General features: G+C 35.3%; 1 protein-coding gene across 2 annotated transcripts in view; it reads right to left on the reverse strand.

Moving 5' to 3' along the window:
• LOC127838312 (uncharacterized) overlaps nt 1-16,641 on the reverse strand; it is an 87,742-nt gene that overhangs the window by 53,898 nt on the left and 17,203 nt on the right. For both annotated transcript variants that reach the window (XM_052365974.1, XM_052365973.1), the window contains exons 4-5: nt 14,560-16,506; nt 292-500 (exon numbers count right to left, since the gene is read on the reverse strand). In XM_052365974.1, the coding sequence (XP_052221934.1) occupies nt 292-500; nt 14,560-16,506 (2,156 nt within the window). The remainder of the gene's footprint in view (nt 1-291; nt 501-14,559; nt 16,507-16,641) is intronic.

Raw genomic sequence — 16,641 nt, forward strand, 5'->3', positions numbered from 1 at the left:
TTTCATAATCCTAGGCCTAAGCGTTCTTGAGTTATCATCCAGAAAACATCTGGTGGACGGACATACGGACGGACGGACTGACATTTGCAAAACAATATACCCCCTCTTCTTCGAAGGGGGGCATAAATATGAACTTTATAACAAACATAGGAAGTACCTGGTACTTACCTAGATTTGATGCTTTGCACTTAAATGTGAATTGTTTTCAGATGTTTATTCATAAACAAAAAGTATATTCATGATTTTATGTTTATACACTTTAATACACCATTAAAATGTTAGTCCACTTACTCGTTCATCAAGATTGCGTGCCTGGAACATTAGTCCCAGTTTGACTTTTTCTGCATCATTGGCAAGGCCCCCTGGCTGCTCTACCTCTCCACGTGGTGTGCTCGTAGAGTCGATACTATTAGTGGAGTCTGACCTGGGTAGCTGGGCGGGCGAGGTGCCCCTAGCCAGCTGTGTCCGACCCTCCCCTCCATCAACAGCACCTGGTGGCTCTGAAAATACATGTAATCTGTGATGAAAATACATGATCACCTTACATATGATAGCAATATATGAATACATAACCTGTGATGAACATACATGTACATGTTAACTGTGATAACAACATATGAACACGTAACTTGTGATAACAACATATGAACACGTAACTTGTGATAACAACATATGAACACGTAACTTGTGATAACAACATATAAACACGTAACCCGTGACAACAACATATGAACAAGTAACCTGTGATAACAATATATGAACACATAACTTGTGATGAAAATACATGTACATGTTAACTGTGATAACAACATATGAACACGTAACTTGTGATAACAACATATGAACATGTAACCTGTGACAACAACATATTAACAAGTAACCTGTGATAACAACATATGAACACGTAACCTGTGATAACAACATATGGACATGTAACCTGTGATAACAACACATGAACACGTAACCTGTGATAACAACATATGAACACATAACCTGTGATAACAACATATGAACACATAACCTGTGGTGATTATACATGAACACATAACTTGTGACACAAATACATGAACAGGTAACCTGTGTCAAAAAAATATGAACAGGTAACCTGTGATGACAATACATGAACAGGTAACCTGTTATGAAAGAGAGCTAGAGAGGAGATCATTAAACAAGCTGCGTTCTGCGAAAACTGGTCTTAAAACATGTGCAGTGTCATCTCAGATTATATTAAAAATAAGTGGTAGCGCATCTGATTACAGACCAAGACGATACGGGTTGGAATACCGGCAACGTCAGCTGTTTTTGTTCAACTTTTTTTCTTACTATAAAAATTAGTTAAGTCTTTAAAAAAAGAAGATTTTTAAGCAATCATATCTAATGACATTTGAAAAATGCCAAAATCTATTAACAATTCCCTTAAAACGTGGATGGGAACGAGATTTTGATTAATTATCGTAGTTTCACAACTTGTTTCATATATGCCATCATTCTAACATTTTCTGGTAACTTTTTGCATACTCAATTATGTGTTTTGAACAAAGTGAATCTCGTCATATTTGATTTTGAGATAACATACTTTATCAATGTATTTCTTAATGGAGTACGTTACTTTAAATAAATGTAGCAAATTAATAATTTTCTCTGTTTTTGCAGAAGATTGTTGAGTTTTTTAGGGCTGTAATATCGTAAAACTTTGTGACTGCAAACATTTACCTAGCAAATTTTGAGGGCAATAGATGGGGAGGTCAAACTACAGTATTTTGATATTTATCTGCAAACTATGTTGCATATTATTTGAAATTATTTGCATCATTTGAACAGGATTAAAAACTTCAGAACCTGTGCTCCAAAATAGAGCGTGCATGTAATATTTTGCATATGTAACAAAGTTGGTAAATAAGACAACAACAATAACAACACAACAACAACGAATTGTTCCTTTCTGCTTAAATGAAAATGAAGCGATCGTAACAGTATAATGAATAGGAACAAAAAAAAGAAAGAAGGATATTCATTTGACCTTAGCTTCTGAATGAAAAAGTTGTTCAGTCTTGAACATAGTAATAATGTGATGATAATGTTAATTAAAACAAGAGCATGAATAAACTTCTAGCCAAAAACAAAAGCATAAATAAACGTCTAGCCAATCAGAAATAACATTTACATCCGGGCATTTACTTGCTCACAAAATATCAAGCTCCCTTGATACATATTTCTGATTTTTCAATTGATATAATGATGGTTTGCAATATTTCACCACTTCTTGTTTCATTTATTTGTACTTATGTAGAAAAAACACTTTTCTTTTTGATAGCCTTTAAGATTTTCATTCAGTCAACAGTTCCTTCAACATTTATTTCAGCAGAAACTTTCCAGTATCTTACCAATAGACTTTCTACACCGTCTTCGCTCTGTTTTTATATTGCACTTGCACTAACAAACAGTCAAACAAGAATATCAGTGAAACTGATGGATGCTCCCCGATGATGCTCTTTGTCAATGTATGTGTTAATAAACACCTAAAAAATCTATTATTAGCCTCGATGACCTTGACCCAGTGACCTCAAACCTCATCAAAATGTAGAGGTCCATGCAAGGTACCTACATGCCAAATATGAAAGCGATTGGTAAAGTATTAAAGGCGCTATGAGAAACGGTGGCAAAAGTGTGACAGAAGGAAGTCTATTATTAGCCTCGGTGACCTTGACCCCAGTGACCTCAAACCTCATCAAAAGGTAGAGGTCCATGCAAGGTACCTTCATGCCAAATTTGAAATCGATTGGTTAAGTATTGAAGGTGCTATGAGAAACGGTAGCAAAAGTGCGACAGAAGGAAGTCTATTATTAGCCTCGGTGACCTTGACCTTGACCCCAGTGACCTCAAACCTCATCAAAAGGTAGAGGTCCATGCAAGGTACCTACATGCTAAATATGAAAGCAATTGGTTAAGTATTGAAGGTGCTATGAGAAACGGTAGCAAAAGTGTGACAGAAGGATGTCTATTATTAGCCTCGGTGACCTTGACCTTGACCCCAGTGACCTCAAACCTCATCAAAAGGTAGAGGTCCATGCAAGGTACCTACATGCTAAATATGAAAGCGATTGGTTAAGTATTGAAGGTGCTATGAGAAACGGTAGCAAAAGTGTGACAGAAGGAAGTCTATTATTAGCCTCGGTGACCTTGACCTTGACCCCAGTGACCTCAAACCTCATCAAAAGGTAGAGGTCCATGCAAGGTACCTACATGCTTAATATGAAAGCGATTGGTTAAGTATTGAAGGTGCTATGAGAAATGGTAGCAAAAGTGTGACAGAAGGAAGTCTATTATTAGCCTCGGTGACCTTGACCCCAATGACCTCAAACCTCATCAAAAGGTAGAGGTCCATGCAAGGTAATTACATGCCAAATATGAAAGCGATTGGTAAAGTATTGAAGGCGCTATGAGAAACGGTAGCAAAAGTGTGACGGAAGGAAGGAATATTGGAGTGTGATGGAAGGAAGGAACTACAAACTAGCAACTATATGCTCCACCGAAATATTTTCGAGGAGCATAAAAATACCACAGCACTTGATAACAATGCATGGTAGGTAAGAAAGATCATTATGATAGTTATGTTTGGAGAATAATTGCTTTTGATATAGTTCGCATGCAATGATTGCATGTGTGATATTTACATCTAACAGTTAAAGGATTTATTAAGAGGTATTAGACAGCTGACCTCAAATGTCATTGCTTGATATTACAATTACAGACATAGTCATAACCGAAATACCTGTGTGGAACCAATTATTATTTTATTATCAAGAAGCCATTTTACACACTATTCAAAAGAGAGAAAATCTCATTTGGATATTGATCAAGTTTTATTAAACACTATATTAAAATCCTGCAAGCTATTTAATTCAGCTTTAAATAGGTCACCTTTTAGTGTAGTTAATCTGCCAGTATAGAAAAGTTGTTAACAAAGAACTTGAAATAACTCTGTAAATGAAATTACTGCATGTTTCTTATCAATAAATCAGCACATTTTGAAGTAAGACGAGCTATATGTATTGATTTTTAAAGAACGCAAATTGTACACAACTATTTCTTAAGCAAACATATCAAAAGGTTGGGGTATTAGCAAATACATTCAGTAAAGACATGACAAACAGATCGCGAAAAACATGCCAGTAAAGTACATGCATAAAAGAAAAACAATATGTTTCAACATCATTAATTATCTCTTTGAAGACTTGTTTTATAAACAAAATGTTTATGGTAAAATGAAACAATGGTACCATCAAATAACTCTTGTTCAATAAGCTTTTAATCATTTGAGGTAGATATCAAATGTTCATTTTTCTTGGAAAATAATGCTTCAGTGTTCTACAGACAACTAAGGCCAGCATTTTTTAATTATTTGTTTTACGGAAAATTTTACAAAAAAATTGAGTCGGGGGGGATAAATAAAAATAAAAATAAAAGCATGAAAAGTGAGCAGTCTACCAAAAAAATAAAAATAAAACTGTCTAAACTGATGATTTTTTTTATTTTTGAAAATTTAAAATTCAGCCAATTTAACCTTATGTATACTTGCATTAACCTTTCAGTGTTTAATATATCTCATTACACTGTTGTAGAAGCTTTTTATAATAATAGTAAACATATTTTTATATATATTTATAGGTAAAAGCACCTTTCGCATGTATTAATATACTATATTGCTTCAATAGAGACTATTAAACACACCAGGTGTGTAGTGTATTATAGTGGTCGTAAAACTTTTGTTGAGTGTATATCATATGTATGTTTATAACAAATATAGCATGCATTTGACTTAAATAAAAAAGACTTGAAAACTTTTTACATTGTTCAATAGCTTTAAATAACAACCAACTTTGTAACTTTCATCCATGGGTGGAATATGCACACTAAAAATACTCTTTAATATACAACAGACTTGCTTTATATCATGATAATTTGTATCAATCATGAGAAAAAATGAGCCACGTAACAGGAAATTGGACCTTTGGGCGATTGCGACCATTTTGGCTCCAAAAGAGCAGTATGATCAGGATCCAACATGTTCAACATAATTGTCATTCAGTCAGTACTTCTAAAGATGTTAAGCGAACATTTTGGATCCTGATCAGACTGCGCTTGAATTGATCTTGATCCAAACTTTGTGTAGTGAAAGTTCTAGTACATAAAATGTGAATATTTCATTTAAGAAACCGAGAGTTATAGACTTATAAAAACATGTGCTGCATTTAATTTTATATTCAGAGAGAGTTATAGTGTTTATATATGTAAAGTGAACACAAGGGGCATGACTCAATATTTTGTGTGTAACATCGTTGAGGTTCCCTTTTGAAGTTTGTTCAAATCATGCAGAAAATTTGCCCTCCCTAGGGGTTACTGTTTTGCTTATAAATATAAATAATATAATCATTATCTGAAACCGCAAGGCCCATTGGTTTGTTACGTTGCATGCCAACCGTATAGTGGTTCCTTTGCTAAGTTTCCTCAAAGCATGTCTCCGTGGTAAAAACTGTTTGGGCTTCAGGGGTCAACTGATTTATATAGATTAATGTATTTGATAATCCCTAAAAACACAGAAACCGCAAGGGTCAGGGGTTCAATATTTGGTGTGTAACATGTTAGTGTTTTTTTCTTTCAGGTGTGATCAAATCATACATTTGGAGTAAAAAATGACCCGTCCTTGTTTCACATGATTAATATTTACTTATATAATAAAGAGCTTAAACAATCTTATTCTCTCAAAACGCATGGGTTAGGTGATAATTTTTTTTTTATGTGGCATTGTATGGCGGTAATCTTCGTAGGTTTTGTATCATGTCCATTGGCTTCACATTAGCCCCAACAAAATATTGAGGTAAAAGACACAATATACCTAGAAACCTAGATTTATTTCATTGAACATTTTCTTAAGTGAAAGCCGTATAAAGAATTAAATAGTACTTGTAGCAAGGATTTAAATTGTTCTAGTAGAATTACTCTGCTGACTGTATACAATTTACTCGCAAGATTAATTATATATAGAAAACAACTTTTGAACTATGTAATTGTATATTTTAAAAATAGTATTTTATTTTAATAATTTCGTAAAAGACTCACAGTATTGTCAAAATAAAATGGTGTAAACTTTTGCACATTATTTTGTTCCCCTCTTATTCACAGTTTAAGTTCAAATGAAAATTTCTATGGAATGTGTTGACTGTATTATTTTAAGGAGAAACAGCAATGACATTTTCTTGGATATATAATAAACAGAGAGAGCTATATAAATGTGAAGATAATAATAACCCTTGGAACAAATACATAGAGCCAATTGAGCACATTTATCAACAGAGCCTGAGGTGTGATAAATTTACTTGCATTCCTTGCAGTACAAATCCTGCAGTATGAAAACATTATGTACAGTTGATAGCACATCATATTTTGGCTGAATAATAACTCATTTTTGAAAAATACATTAAGTGTATTTCTGGTTTACAAAACTGATCAAATAATTAAGAAATAAATTTCATTATCTTTTTCATGACATTTTGAAAGTCAAAACTATGGTTTCGTCTGTAAAAATTCAATTAAATGAACTGATCCAAACAAAGGGACGTAACTTGGTCAAAAGGTACCGGAAAAATGGTTAAAATGTTGATATAAAAATAGTTATACAGTTTAATATATGGAAAAAGTGTTTTGTTTTAAGTGAATAAAGAATAATAAGCATGTTGTTTTGCTAATGTGTCAAGAAAAATAATTAAAACTTTCTTGTGACTTTGACGGACATACGAACATCCGGACCCAATGTTATTTTCTTCAGAAGCTGTGTTGCATACTTTTTTTAAAATAAAGAATATATATGGGTGGGTGGGGAATGGGATTATTAATGCAAGTACCTGTGGTTCAGTCCTCGTGTTCATTAAAAGAAACGTAAAGTAGTACTTCTTGCACAATTTCGGGATGTTGATTTTTATCTATAAAAATATTACAGGATCTACATTTTAACAAGCGCTGTTTGTAAAACATGCATGCCCCCCTATATGGGCTATAAGTTGTAGTAGCAGCCATTGTGTGAATACGTTTTTTGTCACTGTGAACGGTGGTGGTGGTGGTGGTAGTGGTGGTGGTGGTTTTGGGTGGGTGGGTGGGTGGTGGTGGTGGTGGTGGTGGTGGTGGTGGTGGTGGTAGAAGTAGTAGTAGTAGTAGTAGTAGTAGTAGTAGTAGTAGTAGTAGTAGTAGAGTAGTAGTAGTAGTAGTAGTAGTAGTAGTAGTAGTAGTAGTAGTAGTAGTAGTAGTAGTAGTAGTAGAAGTAGTAGTAGTAGTAGAGTAGTAGTAGAGTAGAAGTAGTTGTAGTAGTAGTAGTAGTAGTAGTAGTAGTAGTAGTAGTAGTAGTAGTAGTAGTAGTAGTAGTAGTAGTAGTAGTAGTAGTAGTAGAAGTAGTAGTAGTAATAGCAGCAGCAGTAGCAGCAGCAGCTGCAGCAGCAGCAGCAGCAGCAGCAGTAGTAGTAGTAGTAGTAGTAGTATGCATTACAAAAATGCAGTTAGCCTTACATTTGGTAAAATTTAAATATATTACAAGGGAGGCAAATGCTGTAACAATAAATTTAAACTTATTGCATTTGTTTCCCCTGTATATAAGAAAGATATAATAGTGTATTACCTCCCCTGCTGTCCTGCTTATATTTATATTAATCAACAAAATTAAACATTAGCACAATATTTAATATACAAAATATACAAAAAATCTCATATTCTGATAATATTTTTACTGATCCACTGTATTTTACTAATAGGATGATGTTTCATTGGACTGATAATTATAGATTTAGGATTACAGACCAGTTGCTTCAGTAATATTGTTCAGAGTGTGCCCTGTTTGCCACGTATGCATTCTTGAGTTATCATTCAAAAACCATTTTACTATTTCGAGTCACCATGACCTTGACCTTTAACCTAGTGACCTCAAAATCAATAGGGGTCATCTGCGTGTCATGATCAATGTACCTATGAAGTTTCATGATCCTAGGCCCAAGCATTCTTGAGTTATCAACCTTGAGTCAGACAACCACCTGGTGGACGGACGGACCGACCGACCGACAGACCGACATCAGCAAAGCAATATACCCCCTCTTCTTCGAAGGGGGGCATAATAAATACGCATATTTATTAAACCTACCCAAAACTTTTTAACACACCAAAAGTTATCGATGGTGACACTTCCTCATCATCTGCAAAAACTCTAATTATGTTTAATTTCGTATCACATAATATGGGCATGATGTCAACAATGGTGTTCTGAAGATTAACTTGTATAATTGAAATTGTTTCTGCTCCGTTTTTAATTAATTTGATTTTAAAATATGCTACATTTGTCTCGTTGTTGTTAATGTCCGCCATTTCGGAAATGCAATATGAAAATCATTTGTTAAATACTCACCTATTGGCTAATTATAGCGTGTGGTATTGGCTGCAATAGCCAATGATTTAAATCGCTGACGCTTAACAAGTCGACTTGGCACAACGAAACAGCCCATATTATAAACACATTTTTAACAACACTTTCGGCAATCTGCGCAATTTTTTTTCTAGTTTTGGATAAAATACCAGGTTGGCGGGTGAAATGTAAATAAAAAAAACGAAAGGGACTTTTATTTTTATTTGTATTTGTCGAAAAATAGGGTCGGGGTCTCCCGTAAAACAAATAATAAAAAAATGCTTGCCTAAGAAAACATAGCTTTAGAGATGTTACAGGCCACTCATTGATATTGACGAGTATGTGCCGAACAAGAAATCTGAGATCAGCATTTTTATATTTCTCGCTGGTTGATTTGACATATTAGATTTAATAATAATTTACCTCCAAATGGTTATGAAATACCATTAATTGCAGAAAATTATTAACAAGAACTGTCAATAGTGTGATAAAAACAAGTAATCCAATGATTATTGTTTTTAAATCAATTCTGTTCAATCTGTGAAATCAAATATTGGATACCAATCAAGCAATATGATAGACTCAAACTGATATGTTAATGTTACTGCACGCAGCATATAAATCTGTCCTCAATTAAAGCCTATACTGATTTGTATTCAACAGCACATACTTTTTATAATTATGTACAAGGACTTATTTCAACTTAAATATAGTTTACAGACAAGTACAGTTCTTTTTCCGGTAATAGTTCTCGATCAATGTCAACAGCACATATATTTTTATCAAAAATATATTTTAAATAATTTTCGGCATTTCATTGGCCTTAATTTATATTCTTTGACTGACAAATCACATGGAATAATTTGCTGAAATGCATCATCAACATGACATAACATAATTTCAGTAAACAACACTTAGTATTAAATTTTATAAATGAGTTAGGTGGAGTTTTATAAAAGGTGACACATAAAATGTGACACGTTAGTCATTTTTAAACTACAGTACATTAAACACCTCTCTCTCTTAAACTCTCCCCCCCCCCCCCCCCCCTCCTCCCCCTCCCTCTCTCTCAATAAAAGTTGTTATGTATGTTACTCATTTAGGTAATGCAATTAAAAAGATCCACGTATTTGGCTTTAATTTACATTTTTTAACAAGACATTAAAATTCAATAAAATGAATGACAGTAAAGCCCTTAACTCTGCATCTTAGATATAAATGCTTAACACCCTGTTCAATAGTAGTCCCAACAGTGTGTCAATTCCTTAGTCAAATATTCTGACAAACAAAGCAATGTTTGTGCTTCCTGTAATTGTGCTGCTCATTCATTTCAACTGAAGCCAATGTTAACCCTTTGCATGCTGGGAAATTTGTTGTCTGCTAAAATGTTGTCTGCTGAAATTAGCATTTTCTTCAATTTTTTTTTCAAAGAAAACTATCAGAATAGCAAACACTTTGGATCCTGATGAGACGCCATGTTCTGTGGTGTCTCATCTGGATCCAAACTGTTTGCAAAGGCCTTCAAAATTCGGTTCCAGCACTGAAAGAGTTAAATCTTCCTGAAGCCAATGTTGCTAGGATTGTTTCAAGCCTGATTTCCAATATAGGCTGTCTGATGATCTTCATAGGTTTTGTCAAATATGCCAAGTGGAAAATAAGTTTAAACAATAATAGTTTAATGTCTGTTTATTGGAATGGTTGGTATACTATTGCATTTGTCGACCCCATTCTCCAGTGGGTACAACAACATTACTGATATCTATTCATATATGAAAATCAAGTACTTTCAAATAAAACAAAACAAATGTTATTTTTATTGAAATGTCTAAAACTTGAAAAACTTTTTTTGTAAAATTCACAATTACAACCAGTTTGTTTCATTAAATCCATTACTGTTTTAAAATCATATAAACTGAAGGGAAACAAACAACAATAATTTTTGCAAAACAGTGTTGTTGGTGTTGTTGTTGTATATGTCTTGCAATATTTTTACAAATGCTGGGTCAACTTTTAAGAAATAACACGATACACAACTCGCATGACCCAGTTGACAGTGATCATGCTGTCTTTAAGACTGAAATCTTCATGGAGTAAAGGGCAACTTCCCTACAAAGTTCATGCAGTTCGATACCATAATTCAATAAAACGTATGAAAAAACATTGTTACCGTTCTTGTCGTTACATTCTGCATCAAGACTAACTGTCCAGCGCCGTTTGAAACCTTTGTTTACATACATTTCAACTAACTGACATTTTAAACATACGAGTGATTTCATTGGTCCAATGCGAGGTGTGTCTTTACAACTGGAGATTTCATTCATAAAGAATGCATGATCACTGTCAACTGGGTCATGCGTGTTGTGTATCGTGTTATTTCTTATAAGTTGACCCAGCATTTGTAAAAGTATTGCAAGACATATACATTTCCAGAAAGGAAATTCATTTCTGCGTTGAATAAGACCGAGATCGTGAAAATCGTTGCACAATTGATGAAGATATGGCTGTTCAAAGCGATGCACCCCGTTTTGGGCTGATTTTGAGTTGCATACCTTGTTATATATATATTTGATAGTGAAATATTTTTTTTCAGAAAAGTTAATTTTTTGTTATAATATGATTATTAATCATTCAAAATGATGTTTTTACTAATTAATATCATAGCCACACGCTACCAACCTGTGATATATATGTGGTATATTGTAATGATTACTTTCCTTACCCTGATATATATTGTTTTTTCCTGAATTTGTTCATTTGACAAACACTCCCTAAAAAATCAACATCCAAAATTTTTCTGACATAAATGGTTACAATTCAAATGAACAAAAGCACCGCATAACGGGTGCCAACGCTCGGCTGCGGGTGCAGTTTTGAATAAATGAAAGCTTGTCAGAATGTTTTTGTTTTTTTAGAGGTCACAGTGACCTTGACCGTTGACCTAGTGACCCCAAAATGGGTGTGGTGTGTAGAACTTATCAAGGTGCATGTACATATGAAGTTTCAAAGTTGTAGGTGGAAGCACTTTGATTTTAGAGCCAATGTTAAGGTTTAAGCACGGCGGACGGCAGACACCGGACGGTGGACGACGAGCTGGCTATGACAATACCTCGGGTTTTCTCCAAAAACAACTGAGCTAAAAATCAAAAGTAATGCAAATGGTTCATTTCTCTATGATATTTTTTTACAGACATCAATAATAGTTTGTTGTGATAATCACTCTCTGCATTACACTGAATATTGGTATATTGTATTGAGGGATGTCATCAATTTAAATTACCTCATATCCACTATCTATCTGTTTGGCTGGCGGAATTTAGATCAATAACCAACTGCTTTTAACTTTGATGCATTTTTTTGCATTTAATAACAATGACTATTAAATAAAACAATTAATAAACGCAGAATTAAAATAAGTTTTTCTGAATAATATAATTACATTAATTATCTAAAAATAATGGCTGAATATTATTGTTCACATGATGATAACAAATCTAGCTAAAAATACGCACTGCTCATGTATTTTGTGTAAATCCTTTATCCTGATTAAAAGCATGCAAAAGCCTGGTCCTTTATATTGAATACATTGTAGCTAAATAAAAACGTTCTTGCGCAGAGGACTGTGAGATTTTTACTTGAGGTATAATAATTTGTATTACATTTTAATAAATATGACAACATTTTCTCGAAAAAAATAAAACATTTATGCTGTATTTAAAGCAAAAGAGTCATTAACATTTGGTATACCTGTGTATGTAGTGTAGCCACTGCGTTCAGAGACCTCATCTATAGCATACAAGTGGGGTGGACTTCGTAACTCAAAACTGTACAACTGCAGAGTAATGCTACCCCCTCGCATGATTTAGTTAAATGCAGTCTCTACACTACTTTCCAGGTCAGAACTGACTGTCTTCTACCATTTGTTCTTTCACATTATTTCATATGATCCACTATCCACCATTATTTTTTTTAATTTCACATTGAACGTTTTGTTCTTTGTTACAACAAATGATCATTAATTCAAAGACAAGCTTGTCATAAAAACTATCTAATTGAAAGCTTTTGTAAAATATCCACCAATATCCATCATGTTTATATCATTGAAACAGGCGCTGTCATGTAACATCATGATGGCATATAATATTTATCGATATCTCACTGTGTTATTTTGGAAAGCACTGCTGAAATATTTAAAAATGTAGTAAACTGCATTGTAAATGAGACCTCATTAACAACAATTGAGGGTTTGCTGTTTACTATGTAAGATTAAAATTTCTTTGAGAAACAAAATCCGGCAAGCTTAAAATGTTCAAACTCAAACAAAGCCTGTCTTGTAAGGATGTCTTGTATTGCAGGATTATCAGAAAATCTGGTGATTATTTTGCGTTGAAAAGCTCTTAAAGAATTCTGCAAGAAACATTGTAAAAACCTCATGACTATTGCAAGGCCCTGGATGTGTGTGGAGAACTAGTGCTTGAATACACTGTAGGTGTGTAAATGAACTGTTTTTCCTTTATATAAAGTTGTTATCAGAAACCGGTACAACTCCTAATTGGACATTCTGAATATTTTCCCAAATTGAAGGTGAAACTTTCCAAAATCACAGAATAAATACCAGCAAAGATCAACAACTTGCTTTTGTACTTTCTTTTTTTCCAAGTAACTACTGCAATTCTAATCAGTTAATACACACCCCTACGGGAAGTTATTGCAAGTTTGGTGGCCTGGTTATCAAATTGTCATTGTTTCTTATAGACATTGAGTGTGAGAATGGGAACCATCCAAATTGCACTGCGCTTTTGTGTGAACAATTATGACAAATCATAACACTAACTAGAAATGGCGCGGCAGAGGCCGACGCGTATCCCCACGCCGCATGTTTGACCCAGGGGGCACCCCATAGTTGGTAATGGGGCCATGCATACTTGAGATTTACCGTATTGTCATAAGAGATGTTCAGTATCAATGGAAGTGAATCGGTGTAGAAATGAAGAAGTTAATGTAAAATAACATATAACAAGAGATGTGTTTGTCAGAAACACAATGCCCTCTCATGCACCGCTTTGATTTATTTAAAAAAAAGATATCATTTGGCAGGTTCATTACTTACCTCCCTTTAAAGCTTATTACTTCCCTTGGATTTGTTTTTTTTACCTTTGAGTTTATCAGAAACACAATGCCCCCTCCTGCGCCGCTTTGATTTATTTATTTATTTTTATATCATTTGGCAGGTTCATTACTTACCTCCCTTTAAAGCTTATTACTTCATTGGACTTTGTTTTTTTACCTTTGAACTTGAAGGATGACCTTGACCTTGACCTTTCACCACTCAAAATGTGCAGCTCCATGAGATACACATGCATGCCAAATATCAAGTTGCTATCTTCAATAGTGCAAAAGTTATGGCCAATGCACCATACTGGGGGCAAAAAAATGAGTGAAAATCTCTGACCTGGCCCCACCCCAACCCCCATAACTTTTGACCCAGGGGTCAGATCAAAATACCAAATAGTGCAGGGTTACACATATGCTCATAGCTACCATGTGTGTAAGTTTCAAGGTTCTAGTGCTTATAGTGTAGGAGGAGATAGTGGCCAGGACGGACAGACAGACGGCGGAGATAACCACAATATCCCCACGCTTTTCAAAAAGCGTGGGGATAATAATAACAAAAAAAACTTCAGGATGCAGTATTTCCATCGAAGGCTATTTAGATAACAACTAAGAAAGGAGATTGTCATTATTTATGTCAAAACTGAAATAAATTAGTATGCAAACATGACTGCAATTTATGAAACGAAACTGAAACTTAGACACATTAAAGAATCCATGAGCAATAAAGTCCTGTTAAAAGATGCTATTCTGACCTAAGTTCAAGTGAAGGTAATAATTGAAACAGGTTTATTTGAATGCATTAATGTAACTAATTGGTTTGAGAGATCCTCCTGATAGCTTTTACAGAATGTGAGTTCACTATTTGGATTGAAATGACACTAATTTTTCATATGTGACCTGTACCCTTACAATTCCCAAAGTGGTGAGAAAAAACACTGCTGATACATGATTTATAAAAATTTGTTCCTTAAATTTGATAGGAATTGCAAAATATTTATAAAGTTTACCTGGAAAGAAGTGGTTGTGTGTAGCCTGCTGTGGTGAAGCTGAGACAACAGAGCCACGCTGGGGACCAGTCAACTGTAACATGTGTAAATGCTGGGCTGATTGCAGGGAACCACTGGTGGCCTGACTGGGGGTGGGAGACTGGGCATGCAGAGAGATCTTGGCTCCCAGCCTCATCTGGTCAATGGTGAGCTCAGCTAGCGCATACTTTGACAGCAGTTTGTCATAGTCTGATTGCAACTGCTTCACAAGTTGAGTGGCTTGCTGCCGTTTACTTGACTCCTGTTTGAGCTTCTTTGTTAATTCTCCCTTGGGGACGTCAGAAGCAGCACTTTTTGGGTCACTTTTGTCATGTTCCAGAAGGTCAATCTCTGGGTCATCAATATTAATATTCCGTATTTCAGATAAACTCATATGGGTGGGTTTCACTGGCCCTAAAGTGTTCAGGTTTGAGGCACTTTTACTTTTCATTATTTTAGTTTGATTAATTTCCTCCCCAGGACTGGGTTTCGGTAAAAGTCTCTTTGGACCTTTTTCCACCTTTTTGGTGCCACCAGCCTCCAGATCAAAGAAGCTCTCCTGAGACTTTGCATGTGACAGACTGCTACTCTGTTGGGTAGGAGGTTTTCCATGACCTGGTTTCACCTTGGGCCTCACTGTCCTTCCTTCTGAAGCTACAGAAGACAACTGACTCAGTGCTGATTCTGGTCTAAACATGTCAGACTCATTTTGGGTCTTGTTCCGGGAGTCAAGCCTCGAGACCTGTGTAAAAGAATCAAACCTGTCGTCGCTGCTTTGGTAACCATTATTTTCCATGATTTGCTCTTGAGGTTGAGGTGTTATGGATCTACTTCTGTCAGAAACATCATAACTCTGGCTATGACCTTGAGGTGTCCCTGACCTACTTTCATCACTGGATTGTGCGGACCTTGACCTATGTTTGTGTTTTGGAGTCATAGAAGGCTTGTTCTCAATATCATAAGCTGGAAGCTTGGCAGGCTTTGGGCTGTTATCATCATCTTCAGGATCATGTTCTTGACTTGCAGCAAAATAAATTTCATCTTCATTGTCTCTGTTCTCACTCTGACTCTGAGTCTGTTCGAAGGCAATACTATCCTGATCATTATCCAAAGAATGCAGTCTTTCAGTGTACAATTCAAGTGCCTCCTCTGGAGAAATCTCCGGAAAAGATCTACTGCTGATTGTTCTTGTTGAACTAGCTGTGTTAGGCCTTGTTCTTTTACCTTCATTTACTTCATAATCGCGCTCAAAAGACTCAAATCCATGGCTTTCAAACACTGGCTGCGCTTGTCTCCTCCTGTCATCACCAGGTCCTTCAATGTCCATAGACCCTCGTACTGGGGTGACAGTCTCAGTACGCAAGAACTGCTCAATGTCATCACCAACATGACCTTCTACATCATCATAATCTCGAGAATAGTTACTTTCAATGGTTTCAAACTCCTGCAGAGAGTCCCGGGGCTGAGGGAAATCATCTTCATCTACTAACACACCAAGTTCTTGAAGCTGTTTGTAATACTCCTCACCAAATAAATCCTGTTTGGATTCACTCTTGTCGTCACGCTCATCAAATACGTCATCATAGTTCAAAGAATGATCAAAACTGCTTCTGCTGCTTAAGCCACTTCTATTTCCTTTTGTCAGCGTCTTGGAGTTCCCTCGTTTGTCTTCAAACTCATTGTCAAAACTAATGTCATCCTTGGAGGCTTCAAAGTCACTGATATTCAGGTGGCTCTCGTCCAAGTTTCGTGACACATCGTCAAAGCTTGTGTACGACTGCAAGTCCAGTTGTCGTAGTGTAGATGGGGTGCTGCCACGCTTGTCTCCCCCTAGGCCCGAGTCAGTCCAGTGGGTGGAACTGCCGTGCTTACTATGTAGGTCAAAGTCATCACGCACTATTCCGTCATCATCAATAAGAATGCCTCCAGCTGAAAGAAAAATATTCAAATGCTTTTGTTGGGTTATATGAGTAATAAGAATTGGGTTTATAATTTTATCCTGAAATAAATACTTGTTATTGCAATATCCAACATAAATGCTTCAGCTGTGTTAAAAAAATTATC

Source organism: Dreissena polymorpha, chromosome 7 (assembly GCF_020536995.1).
Source record: "Dreissena polymorpha isolate Duluth1 chromosome 7, UMN_Dpol_1.0, whole genome shotgun sequence".
Classification (NCBI taxonomy): domain Eukaryota; kingdom Metazoa; phylum Mollusca; class Bivalvia; order Myida; family Dreissenidae; genus Dreissena; species Dreissena polymorpha.